Below are 14,031 nucleotides of genomic sequence, written 5' to 3' on the forward strand. Positions count from 1 at the left end.
TTTCAGGGGCACAGGGCTCTCTGTCTCTGGTTTTGGATTTCTAACCTCCAGAACTGCAAGACAGCAAAATTCTGTTTGTGCTACTTCATTGTGGCAGCCTTAGGAAGTGAATATAGCTTCCACTGGATTAGAAAAGTGAAAAAAATTGTAAGCGTTACAATCATCATAACTTCAATCCATTAATTAAAACAAAATCTGGGGCTTGTTTTGAAAAGGTCATTGTCAACACGGGCACCAGCAGCAAGTCCATGTTTCTGTGAACTATTCCATTCATTCACTGTTTAGGCTAGAGTCTATCCAGGTCGCCAGGTTTTATAAGTATGTGTCTTTCCATCATTTTCTAATTGCATAAACATTCTTCATGTTCTTACTTTACATTTTATTTATTTTGATTAGGTAGTTATTGGGCCACACCCCACCAGCCTGAAAGCTTGTGGTTGCCCAGCCTCCAGACCAAAGAAAGAGGCTGGATACAGTGATGGGGACATCAATAGTTTGGTGGACAGGAGATCTTACATGTCTGAAGCAAAATGTCCTGGAGTGACATCTCACCATGGCAGGCAGGACATGGCAGCAGTCTTTGCTCCTTAGAGGAGAAGGAGGCTACCATGTATGGGTGGGAGGGACAGGGCAGAAATTGATTTTAGGTGGGCTCATCAGTTACCAAGGAAACCAGGAGATGGGGTGGGGGCAAGCTTGCAGGCAGTTACTGATGAAGCCCTGTAATTAGGAGGATTGGATAGTCATGTGATTGAAGCAGGGCCTGGTCAAGCAGGGGATGAACAGAGCAAGAGAACAGCCATCCTGAATGGCTTGACAGTACACTCCACCCCTGCACCCTTGCATGACCCTTACAATCTTGGTCCACCCCTCTTCTGTGATATCCCTGGGCTCAGGTATGTACAGGGGCACTGCAACCAGACACCACAAACACAATACAGACAACAGCAGCTAAAGAGTATCAAGAGCCTAAGATGTGGGCAAACATTCGAGCCAGCTGGTTACAGGCTCAAGTTTTCATGAAAGTCCAGAGGAGGACGACAATGGCATCCTGCTATAGACCCAGCAAGCAGGCTCGTTTCCCAGCGAGGTCACCACTGTGCCCAGTCTGCAAACAGATTGCCTCCACCCAGACTAAGCATGCTTACCAGGCACAAGACAGGGAAAATTATGACCATTAACCAACATACAAGCACTATCCTGAGATAGTGCCACCCCCTCCTGAGGTTTCTGTCCTGGGGGGCAGTACCATCCCGTCTATTCACCTGCAGTCCCCAGAGCCCGTACTGAGTCCTAGAGAGACCCTCAGGGTTAACATGATGGTGCCTTCCTCCAGCTGGGGCCTGGATTAATTACCTTATTGGTCTTTGGTGGAGCAGTTAACAGACAGGTGAGATCTATAAATCCCTTTCTATTCTATTCCCCATGAGGTGGCAAACCCAAACCACCAGGGACTCACATGCCAGCCCCAGGGCTGGCTTATAATGTGTTCACCTGGGGTTAGATCCTGTGGCCCGGACAAAAGCAAGCTTTGTCCTAATGGGTAGTCCTAATGGCAGTGTGCCTTGAACTTGAATGGTGTGACCTTCAAGTAGCCTTTGGGTTCACAGGGCATGGGCACTGGGACCATTGCTCCTGGGGTGTGTCCACACGTTGAGAGTGGGGTTCCCGTCTCACTTGTTGCTGATGTGACCCCACTCATCCTCTGGGTTAGCCTAGCAGCACTAGGGCTGGCCATTTCCAGCAGCCCTTTCTTGAACTTCAAGGCCAGTAATGTGGGTTCCTTGGTCAATACCGATGTCCTTGGGGGACCCATGCATCACACACAGCTCTTCTGGACCCTGAACTGAGGATTTTGCATCTCTTCAGGACTCAGGTAGGCCTTTTGTAACATCGTGCCCCTGTTGTGACACACTGTAGACACGCATGCCTGCTGCTCCATCACACTGACTCATTGCTCTGCCCCCTTCCACAACTGGGACCGGAAGCCCAAGGGCACTCATTATTTTGCTGTTGCCATAGGCCCCAACCAAGCCTTTCTGGGTAATAGGCCATGTCCAATTCACAAGTTTGTCCCTAAGTTACCATCCCTAAAGCCTAAAGCCTAAAGAACCTTCCTAGTTGTTTAGTGTTGGTGCATTGGGGGGGCTATGTTGGTATCTTGAAGGTGATCCAGGTCCTTGCCTTCTGTTTGCATTCCCCAGACATCCCTATGCAAGTCAGATGAGCCACGAGTGTAGGGTTGCTACTTTTAAAGTGGAAAGAGACTCTGGGGTTTACAGGATATTGTCATTATGATGGAAGACAACTGCCACAGGGCCCTACATGCTAGTTGACAGCCTCTGCACAATCATTCCTCCAACTCTCTGTTCCTGGCCTTGTTTCCCTGCATCTTTGCACTCACAAGAGTTTCTTTGGCCTTCTGGCTGACTCATCAGTTGAGCTGCAGGCCTGAAAGTCTTGCGATCGAAGAAACAGCCCAGAGACAGTGACAGAGACATCAACAGTTTATTGGAAGGAGGATCTTACATGTCTGAGGCAAAAACTCTGTAGCGACATCCCCACTTTGTGCAGCCGGCAACGGGCAGGTGGTGACAACAGTTTCTGCTATTTAGGGGGAGGATGAGGCTATGCTTTATAGGGGTTTGATAGCAGATGGGCTCATCAGCTACCAGGGATTAAGCCCTATATTAAGAGGAGTGAGGACTTCCCTGGTGGCTCAGAGGGTAAAGCGTCTGTCTACAATGCAGGAGACCCAGGTTCGAGCCTTGGGTTGGGAAGATCCCCTGGAGACGGAAATGGCAATCCACTCCAGTACTATTGCCTGGAAAATCCCATGGACAGAGGAGCCTGGAAGGCTACAGTCTATGGGGTCACAAAGAGACGGACATGACTGAGAGACTTCACTAAAAAGAGTGAATAGTCATATGAATGAAGCAGGGTCTGGTAGAGCAATGGATGAACAGAGAACAAGAGAAAAACCATCTTGAAGGATGACCATCTAGTAGTCCTTATACACAATAATGGGATACAAAGTATTTCACCCTACCTGGCCATGAATTGTCCTGTTCTCCACCCCGAAGACAACCATTATTAACAGTTTTTATGTATCTTTCCACTAAGATTCCATGCACTTATAAATATGTTTTATATATATATATATAATGTATATGATAGACTTAAATGGTAGCACACTCTATACATCATTCTGAATCTTGTTTTTATCACTTCATATATCTTGGGAATTCATTCTGTATTTGTAGGATTTTTTTTTTTTTTGCTATACAATACTCTACTATATAGATGCATTAAAAAATATTTAACTGGGCTTCCCTGGTGGCTCAGTAGGAAAGAATCTGCTTGCCAATGCAGGAGAATGGGTTTGATCCCTGATCCAGGAATATTTCACATGCCAAGGAGCGACTAAGCCGGGGCACCACAACTCTTGAGCCTGTGCTCTAGTGCCTGGGAAATGCAACTACTGAGCCCAGATACCACAACTACTGAAGTCTGAACACCCTAGAGTCCCTGCTCCAAAATAAAAGAAGCCACCGCAAAGAGAAGCTCATGCACCATAACTAGAGAGAAGCCGCCAAAGCCTGTGTACACCAATAAAGATCCAGCACAGCCAAAAATAAGCCAGATATTTCAAAAATAATATTAAAAAATATTTTTTAATATTAGAAAATATTTAACCAGTCTCCTATAGATAGATATTTAGGTCTCTGCCAATATTTATCTTTATCACAAGTGATGCTCTAATTGCTATATTTTTATTCTCTTCATCAAGCCCTTTCTTTGCCATCCCATGTGTAACTGCAATCGGCTGTTTCCTGTCCTGGCCCCAAGCTTGCTCCGATGCTTTATTTTTCCTCACAGCACTTTACATTTTCTGGCATTCTATTTATTTTACTCATTGATTGCTTGTCTTTACCAACTAGAATTTAAGTTCTATGAAGACACATGTTTTTGTCTCTTTAGTTTGCAGTTGACTGGCTTGTATCTGAGTGCATAGTTAGTGCTCAGTAAATATTGACTTAATGTTTTAATTAAATGCCACAAAAGAAAAGCATACATGGTAGCTAAAAGGTATGTATCTTCCCTTCAGGGAAAAATAAGCCATAGGGTAACAAAGCAGGACCCTTTGGGAGCCTTCCCAGAACAGACCACTCCCCCCATATGTCCTTTACCTGCCGTTTGTCTGTAGAACTTTGGTCAAAGATTAACAAAGTGAGAAAATGCAGAAAGGAAAACAGTGAACCAAGATAAATTAGTAATACTTTAGCCATTAAACAAAGTCAAGGACCTTCCGTTTATTTTCAAGGGTTGTAGATAATATTCTGAGCCATATCTTTTGAGCTGTTTTGCAGATACTGAAACCTCCACCAGGTAGAAGAAGTTAACTGTATGCTGCCCACAACTATGTAGACCCAAGACGAGTCGGAACTAGGCTGATGATGTTGACGCCCAATTACCTCACCACCAACCAATTGGAAGAATGTCCATGAGCTGACCAAACACCTCACAACCCTCCCTCCCTCCCTCGAACTGGCTTTAAAAACTTTTCCCTGAAAGCCTTGTGTGTGTGTGGGCAGGGGGGAGGGAAGTTCAGGCTTCTAAAACACATTATTGACTAAAGACACACCAATACATTTTTAGAGACTGATACAATTAACATCACTACGTGAAGTTGGTAGAGCTTAAAATTGATCAAGGTTTCATTATGCAATTTATGATTGTTATCATTCATGTTTTATTCCACCAGGTTTTTGTTCCAACCTTGTGTTACATATTATAAATGCAAGTTTATTACCATTGAATTTTCGAAAATGAGACATTGAGAAATTTTGAGTCAAGAATTTTTCGGTGAATTTTATACAGATACTTTCTTTGATTGTCTGAGCAACATATATATTAATGCCTCAGGAGATAGTTCTTCAGAATATATTTCTGATTCAGGTGATGTGAATATTAGACCAACAAAAAGACCAAAAAAACCCTTAGTGATTGATTCTAATACAAAAAGTGAAAATGAAACTCAGGGTGCTAGAGAAGACATTATAGATGTGTCAGATGTAACTACTGAAAGTAATAATCTGCAAAGTGTTAGTGAAATAACAAAACTTTTGGTCAGCCAAAATAAAAATTTCTGGCCACAAGATTTAGTTTCCACAAAATCCCTGATCCATGATTTTAGCGCAAGTTGCCCTGGATTCTCTGCTTAGTGCCCTGCAATAAATGCTGCACTTTCCTTCACCCCAAATCCAGAGTCAGTAGATTGTTTTTACTGATCATGGAGCAAGCAGACCCAAGTCTGGTTTGGCAACAATAGTTTCCAGACTAATCAGTCATTTGTTCTCTTTGTCTTCTATTAATTTTTTCAGTTCAGTTCAGTTCGGTCGCTCAGTCCTGTCCGACCCTTTGCAACCCCATGAACCGCAGCACACCAGGTCTCCCTGTCCATCACCAACTCCCAGAGTCCACCCAAACCCATGTCCATTGAGTCGCTGATGCCATCCAACCATCTCATCCTCTGTCATCCCCTTCTCCTCCTGCCCTCAACCTCCCAGCATCAGGGTCTTTTCCAGTGAGTCAGCTCTTCACATCAGGTGGCCAAAGTATTGGTGTTTCAGCTTCAACATCAGTCCTAATTTTTTACATTGTGCCAAATGAGATTGTTTTAGTTTGATCCAGAGTTGTTATACTCTGTGAACCCAGGAATGTCTCAATTAAATTCAGCTTATTTGATCTGGGATAATGTTTCCTGATTTGTCTAAACTAGTAAGCCAAATAATGTATACTTGATCTCTGTATGCTTGTACATGGTGGCCCTCCTGTGCTGATAATATCATTTACATGCAATTTCTTCCACAGCTGTGCATTTTGCATTTCCAGAAGAGAGAATTACTATGGTATTATTTCTGGTAATTGCAAAGGGTGCAGAAATCTCAAGTTATCTTGAGAAAGTCATTACAGGTTTAATTTGTCCCAATTACCTTCATAAGGAGTTAAGATGTGGGAGCTTGTGTTTGTCTCTTGCAGAGGGATAGGCCTACATTTCAATCAGGCCCTGACACTCAAGAGTTTAAAAGTGTCATCGACTAATTGTTCTTTGGGAGGGAAGAGCTGGATGCTCTACAGTAAAATGAAAAAAAAAGAGAGACAGAAACAGCATGCTGGGTTGGCCCGAGGAGTACTAGTGAAATTCCTGAAGGTTCTCTCCACTCTACAGCAATGTTAAGGACCAAGGAGGTAAACACACCTTGAAAAAATTTTTCAGCATTGAAAAGGATAGCTGAGGCTTATGTCAAACAGCCCCTTTCTCAATCCTCAGGTGCTTTGGGGTCCTGCAGATGGGCTTTTGCCCAGTGACGGTGCCAATTCCTAGGTTCCCGTGTTGCATCTCACCTCAGCTGCCACAACAGACTGGGATAACGTGGCAGGGAACAGACCACAGCTCTGACCACTTTCTGAGGCCACCTGGTCTGGAGATGCCCACTGCATCAGGAAAATCATCTTTTGTCATCTCTGCAAGGGTCACACCCTGGTTCCCACACACACCAGCTCAGCAGTCTGACTGTGTCACTGGTTGAGAGGCTGTCTTGTGTGGGGATTAAGCAAAGAACCCCAGGGGCTCACACTGCTTGGGATCACATCTTTGCCCTGTTGCCTCCCATGTGTCAGTCTGGCTGGTGACGCACCAGGGCTTGATTCGAGCTTCAGCATCTGGGAAGTGAGAATGATGACAGAACCTCCTCAAAAGTTGTTGGGAGGATGAAATAAATTATTCATGACTGGCTTCCTAGGTGCAATTAATAAATACATCCTGTAACCTTTCTAGGCAAGAAGGTGAAGCCACAGCCTGCTCATGCACTTAAAAATTAAACCTTAATTAGTCCTAAGTAAAATTTTATTGGCAGTGATAGAAAGATGAAGGAAATGCACCTGAGTGGTTTAGACAAGCAACCCACTCCAGTATTCTTGCCTGGAAAAATCCCATGGATGGTGGAACCTGGTAGGCTACAGTCCATGAGGTCACAAAGAGTTGGACACGACTGAGCGACTTCACTTTCACTTTCTTTCACACTCACACCCAAGAATTAATGAGATAAGAAATATAAACCATTCAGCACACCCCTGACATGTATAATCCCCAGTACAAGGTGATAATTGCTAAGGTCAGGAAAAACTATCAGGAAGTTGGCAAAATTAATTTTAATTATGAATGTATATTAGCTTCATCTTTATTTAGGTTATCATTTACGTATATAAAAACTTATCAACTCTAAGTGAACAGTTTGATTACTTTTGGTAATTGTACACAATGTGTAACCATCACCATCATGATATAGAATGGCTACTCTGCCTTAGTTTTTCCATTTCTGGATAAAGGAGATGTGGTACATATATACAATGGAATACTACTCAGCCATAAAAGGGAATGAAATCGTGCCATTTGCAGAGATGTGGATGGACCTGGAGATGGTCATCTAGAGTGAAGTAAGTCAGAAAGAGAAAAGCAAGTATCGTATATTAACACACATATGTGGAATCTAGAAAAATGGTACAGGTGAACTTATTTGCAAAGAAGAAATAGAGACACAGGCACAGAGAACAAACCTATGGACACCAAGTGGGGAGGGGGAGTGGGATGAACTGGGAGATTGGGGTGGACATATATATACTATTGATACTATGTATAAACTAGATACCCTGGTGACTCAGATGGTAGAGAATCTGCCTGCAATGCAGGAGATCCAGGTTCGATCCCTGGGTGGGGAAGATCCCCTGGAGAAGGAAATGGTAACCCACTCCAGTATTCTTGCCTGGAAAATTCCATGGACAGAGGAGCCTGGCAGGCTACAATTCATGAGGTGGCAAAGAGTCAGACACGACTGAGCAACTAACACTTTCACTTTTCACATAAATTAGATAACTAATAAGAAACTACTGCACAGCACAGGGAACTCTACTCCATGCTCTGTGGTGACCTAAATGAAAAGGAAATGCAAAAAGAGGGATATATATATATACATACAGCTGATCCACTTTGCTGTACAACAGAAACGAACACAACATTGCAAAGCAACAATACTCTAATTAAAAAAAAATAAGGTTTCTCTATCCCCTTTGCCTAAGTTCTTTTTTTTTTTTTTAGGATTATTTATTCTCTCCTTAAATGTTTGTTTAACACCCATTACACTGCAGGCATGGGTGCTGTGGTAGACATCATTGAACAGCAGACTACAATCCCTGCCCTCCTAGAGCTTACCTTCTAGGGAGAGGAGGCAGGTGACCAACAAAATACAATATAACCAATACCCCCATCCCAGTTCAAAGGATGAAGACTCTGGCCTACAGGGAGAGGAAAAGATTTTGCCAAGGTCACACAGATAATTAAAGTTGAGTTACAAAAAAATGGGGGACCACTAGGGGCTGTGGTGAACTGAGCATGCATGTATCAAATAAAAAGGGGTCCCTCCCTCTCAACTCTGGACAGTTGTTGCCAGGAGAGCTCTGGAGAGGAAATCAAAGCACATCTAGGTTCGGCTTGTGGACCATCAATCAGTTGGGGTCCCCAGGAAAAATGGTAGGGGGTATAAAACACCACCTCACCTTTAATGCATTTAGACACACTTCAGTTCAGTTCAGTCGCTCAGTCGTGTCCGACTCTTAGCCCTCCCTGTCCATCACCAACTTGGAATATTACATATACAAATTTTTTAAAAGGAGTTCTTCTTTACCCTCAATCCCCATGTTTTGGTTCCAAGGAAAAATTTTAACTGCTACATTTTTCTTTCTTTTTGTGAACGTTGGAAAATCCAGGCTATGAATGGCCCTCTGCCTGGGTTCTGTTTGAAGACACTAGATATCATTTCTAACACATGGCCTTTCTAACACGAACTCTCCTGGTCATTTTAGAAAAGTCATTTTACCTCTCTGGATGTATTCCTGCTCATAAATAAAGAATATTGGAACGGATTTGTTTCTAGGGCCTCTTGCAATACTTTCAGAAAGTTAGGCAGTGTGGTGAGCAGGAATATTAGGCTTGAATCCCCATTCTTGACATGGCAGACCCTAGTGGGTAAACAGCCTGTGGTCCCATCAGACGAACTTAGATTTCCAGCTCCTCTCCTGGAAATGTGTAACCTTTTTTATGCATAAGTTTCCATACCTGCAATATCTGGCTCATTTTATTTTTTTAATAGAGGTATAATTGACACGTTAATTATGTTAGGTATATAACATGACAATTCGATATTTGTTGAAATTATTGAAATACTGCAAAATGATCACTGCAGTAAGTCTAGTTAATATCCATACCACACATATAGAACTTTTGAGATCTACACTCCAGGCAGCTTTCAAATATACAATACAGCACTGTATTTTCGGTCACATCATTTGTGAATATTTTCTCCCATTCCATTGGTTGTCTCCTTTTCATTTTTCGATGGCTTTGTTTGCTATACTTGAGGTGTATGTGCATGTTGGCTACTCCCCTAGAAACCTCGTCATCCTTTTATAATGAAAGTAAGGCTCAGACCAATTTCACCTACATATGAAGATACTACTAAACAAACATTTATTAGCAAACAGAAATAACCATATTGCCTATTCTGCAGTTTGAGGAAGCCCAGTCCTTTCCCTCTCTTGCTAAAAGTGTTCTCAGGCTTGTCCATCCACTGAAATACCTGGGGACTGCCCAAGCGAGCTGTCCAAGTGAGCACTACCTGAGGAGATGTAAATACTGATTTCTGGGTCCTGATGTAATTGATTCAGGCATGGGGGGTTTTAATCTCCTCTGATGATTCCAGCAGACAACCAAAGTTGAGAACAACTGACCTCTAAAAGTTTTAGATTCAAGACTGTCACCCTGCATGAAAGGTTTGTTGAAGGCAGCAGTGACTATATTTCATTGGCTGGATTCTGTTATCTTTTTAGTCAGCACCAGGCAATCAGAATCTTAATTCACACCTAGACATATAGCAGAGTTAGGAATTTAGCCAAAGATGTCCTTAACGGCTCCCCTGGTGCTTCAGCCGGTAAAGAATCTGCCTGCAATGCAGGAGATGGGGTTTGTAAGGTTTCAGTCTAGAGCACTGGCTGGCAAACTACTGCTTGCAGGTCAAATCTGATCTACTGCTTCTTTCTGTATGACCCCAAGTTTAGAATGATTTTAATTTTTTTTCTTGTTAACTTTTACATTTTGGGGCAGGATGGGGGGCTCTTTTCCTGATTTTATTTATTTATCTATCTGTGGCATGTAGGCTCTTAGTTCTCTGACCAGGGATTGAACCTGTGCCCCTTGCAGTGGTAGCATGGAATCTTAACCACTGGACTGTCAGGGAAGCCCAACTTTTACATTTTTTAATGGTTGAAAAGAAATCAAAAGATGAATATACTTTTGTGAATATGACAATGATAAGAACTTGAGTAGCTTTGCTCATTTGTTTGTGTATTGCTTAGGGCAGTTCTACATTGCGGGAGTGAGCATCACACAGAAACGAAGGGATGGAGTAGTTGGGATGAGATAGTACATGGTGCTTTCATGACTTCCTCCTGTTGCTCCACACACAACATATCTCCGAGGTACAGATATAACTTGATTTGCTTTTGGTCCACAAAAGGATTTATTATCCAGAACTTTAAAGAAAGAATATTAACCTCTAGCCTAGTTGCTTCACTATATTTATTCTTATACTTTCTTTGTGGAGCAAGGTGACTACTTCTAAAATAGGTTACCCCATTTACATACCTTAATTTGAACTCATTCCAACAAAGAGATACCATTTCTAACATTCACCATTGACACGTCACTACTTGTCCCAGTGAAAATCAACCTCTAGCCTTCATTACGTGAAGAGCAGAGCCTGTGCTGTGGATGTGGCATGGATAAGAGACTGGGTGGTAGCTCCAGCCCTGGTGGGCAAGCTTGCTAACAAGACTGCCAGAGGCCATGGGAGGGTGTCAATTCGTAGTCAGAGTGACAGGTCACTCAGTTGTGTCTGATTCTTTGCCACCCTATGGACTAGAGCCTGCCAAGCTCATCCGTCCATGGGATTTTCCAGGCAAGAATACTGGAATGGGTTGCCATTTCCACCTCCACGGGATTTTTTCCACCCAGGTATCAAATCTGCATCTCCTGCTTGGCAGGCAAATTCTTTACCACTGAGCCACTTGGGAAGCCCCAGCCTAACAGGATTAGCAAATCGTTTTAACTACTACACACTCTATGATTCTTAAACCTGGCTGCATATTGGAATTATCTGGAAGGTTTTAAAAACCTCGGTGCCTAGGTCCCTCCCCACATCCTTTGAATCAGAAGTTCCAGAGGTAAGACCCAGGTATTTTTTCAAAAGTTCCCCCAGGTGACCCACTATTCTGTTACGAAGCCCTCTGAATAAATTATTGACATCTTAATAGATAGTTAAGCTAATATTAGGAACAGAAAGTAAAATGGAGTAGATGGTATAATCAATACTAATCTTTCATATAAATTTTATTAGAATTTCAGAGCCAGCTATTAGCTACTCACTCTAAAAATGTGTAAATTTACAAACAGAACAAGAGCAAAATTTGAAGAAACACAACACTTCAGTCTTAGGCACAGTAGTCTAACTAGGCTAACTTCTAAGCAGCCTAGTTGGCTGACTAAGCTTTCAAAGTGTGGTCTCCAGAAAGCGGGACGTTCGGCTTGCGAGCGGGAACTTCTCTGTCGCGCACAGAAAAAGAACGATTTAAAAATGGGTGATGTTGAGAAGGGCAAGAAGATTTTTGTTCAGAAGTGTGCCCAGTGCCATACTGTGGAAAAGGGAGGGAAGCACAAGACTGGGCCAAACCTCCATGGTCTGTTTGGACGAAAGACAGGTCAGGCTCCTGGATTCTCTTACACAGATGCCAACAAAAACAAAGGTATCACCTGGGGAGAGGAGACGCTGATGGAGTACTTGGAGAATCCCAAGAAGTACATCCCTGGAACCAAAATGATCTTTGCTGGCATTAAGAAGAAGGGAGAGAGGGAGGACTTGATAGCTTATCTCAAAAAAGCTACCAATGAGTAATAGTTGGCCACTGCCTTATTTATTATGAAACAGAAGTGTCTCATGACTTTTTATGTGTACCATATTTAAATTGATCTCATCCACTAGAATTCAGATCATGAACGGCTGATGGAATAATTCTGTTGGACAGTCCTGATTTAAATAAGATTGGTCTGTGGCTAAACAAATATGGTCAGCTTTTTTAATTTTGATAGTAATTCCGGTTCAACAAGTACTGTCACTTTTCCCATTCTAAAGAGATGATTGAACTTGAATAAGGAATATTAAACTTTTTAGGGAGATGGTGCATTCCTTCTCAAAACCTATAAGAGATTGGTTTTATATTTAGATTTCTATAACTGGTTATATTAATATATTTAAATACTGAAAAGGTCCCTTCACTGTCTCATAGAACAGAGGAGGATTCACATGTGTTTCAAGTTGTGTTCGTTAGCCTGTTAAGGCAAGGATTGAAAATACACTGACAAAGTCCACTTTATCTGTTTGGTTTTATAAACTATGCCAATTTAATTAAAATTCTCTAAAATTTAGCCTTTTACTTAATGAAAGGCATTTTTAGTGTGGTTTATGTATAGCATCAAATAAAGAGTATTTAGCACCTCAAAAAAAAAAAAAAAAAAAAAAAAAAACAAAGTGTGGTCTCCAGCAGGATTGGAGCCACCTGCACGTTTGTCAGAAATGCACATTCTCAGGCCCCCCACCCCAGCTGTCCTGAACCAGAAACTCTGGGAGCAGGCCCAGCAAGCCCTCTGGGTAATGCTGACGCACGCTGAAATCTGAGATCCCCTGCTCCAGAACAATCTTCTATGTGCACAGGAATCCCTTCTGTGGCTTTTAAAAATATACCTCTGGGCATTCTTATTCAGTAGGTTCAAACCATGCACTGAGGTCTCTCTGCTTTTAAGAATTCTTAGCTAAAGGGATTCATAACAGTCCTACCCTAATAATAATAATTCATAATTATTCATAGCAATAATAATTCCTACCCTAGCCCTAAACACATGATACGCATTACCCTTCCCTCATAACAACCCTGTGAAGGGAGACCATATAATAAGGTCTGTTTTAGTCACTAAAATGCTGAACTTTAGAGGAATTAGGTAAAATTTCCAACGTCACACACTAAGGGCAGACCTAGGATTCTAACTTCACTCACTCTGACTCCAGAGAAATCAGCTACTTAAGAAAGTGATTTTCACATGAAACTCTGCTCAACGTTACGTACCAGCTTGGATAGGAGGAGTTCTGGGGGAGAATGGATATGTGTATATGTACAGCTGAGTCCCTTCACTGTTCACCAGAAACTATCAGAACATTGCTAATCGGCTATGTGGTGGTTTAGTCACTAAGTCATGTCCAATTCTTACAACTCATGGATTGTAGCCCACAAGGCTCCTCTGTCCATGGGATTTTCCAGGTGGGCAGGAATACTGGAGTAGCACAGTATTTGCCATGTACACCCCAGTACAAAATGTTTTTGGTTTTTAAAATAAATAAATAAAAATTTTAAAAAAGAAAGTGCTTTTGTTAAACTGGCTCATCTCACTTTAATTTAGCGGGAAAATTCACTTTATTCTACTAGAGAGAGAACACGCAGCTCTTCTGTAGTCATTTTAGCTAACACCTTCATCTAGTTTCCTTTCCCAGGTTCCTGGAGTCTTAACCGTTGTTATTGTTGTTCACTCACTAAGTCGTGTCGTACTCTTTGTGACCCCACGGACTGTAGCACACCGCCATGCTCCTCTGTCCTCTGCTATCTCCAGTGGTTTGCTCAAACTCACTGAGTTGGTGATGCTGTTTAGAGCATCAGTGTCTTAACTACAGTACTATCTTTGGAAGGAATGATGCTAAAGCTGAAGCTCCAGTACTTTGGCCACCTCATGCGAAGAGTTGACTCATTGGAAAAGACTCTGATGCTGGAAGGGATTGGGGACAGGAGGAGAAGGGGACGGCAGAGGATGAGATG

General features: G+C 42.3%; 1 protein-coding gene across 1 annotated transcript; it reads left to right on the forward strand.

Annotated features, from left to right (window-relative positions):
* Window positions 1-11,678: 11,678 nt before the first annotated feature.
* On the forward strand, window positions 11,679-12,588 carry LOC120869738 (cytochrome c). Its single transcript, XM_040249019.1, has one exon. It carries the CDS (start codon window positions 11,748-11,750, stop codon window positions 12,063-12,065), a length of 318 nt encoding a protein of 105 aa, XP_040104953.1. The 5' UTR covers window positions 11,679-11,747; the 3' UTR covers window positions 12,066-12,588.
* The last annotated feature ends 1,443 nt before the right edge of the window (window positions 12,589-14,031 follow it).

The sequence above is a fragment of the Oryx dammah genome, unplaced genomic scaffold, assembly GCF_014754425.2.
Source record: "Oryx dammah isolate SB20612 unplaced genomic scaffold, SCBI_Odam_1.1 HiC_scaffold_2, whole genome shotgun sequence".
Classification (NCBI taxonomy): Eukaryota; Metazoa; Chordata; class Mammalia; order Artiodactyla; family Bovidae; genus Oryx; species Oryx dammah.

What these genes read in the sequence shown, in the direction of transcription:
- LOC120869738 (XM_040249019.1), top strand. Translation starts at nt 11,748, where the DNA reads ATGGGTGATGTTGAGAAGGGCAAGAAGATTTTTGTTCAGAAGTGTGCC.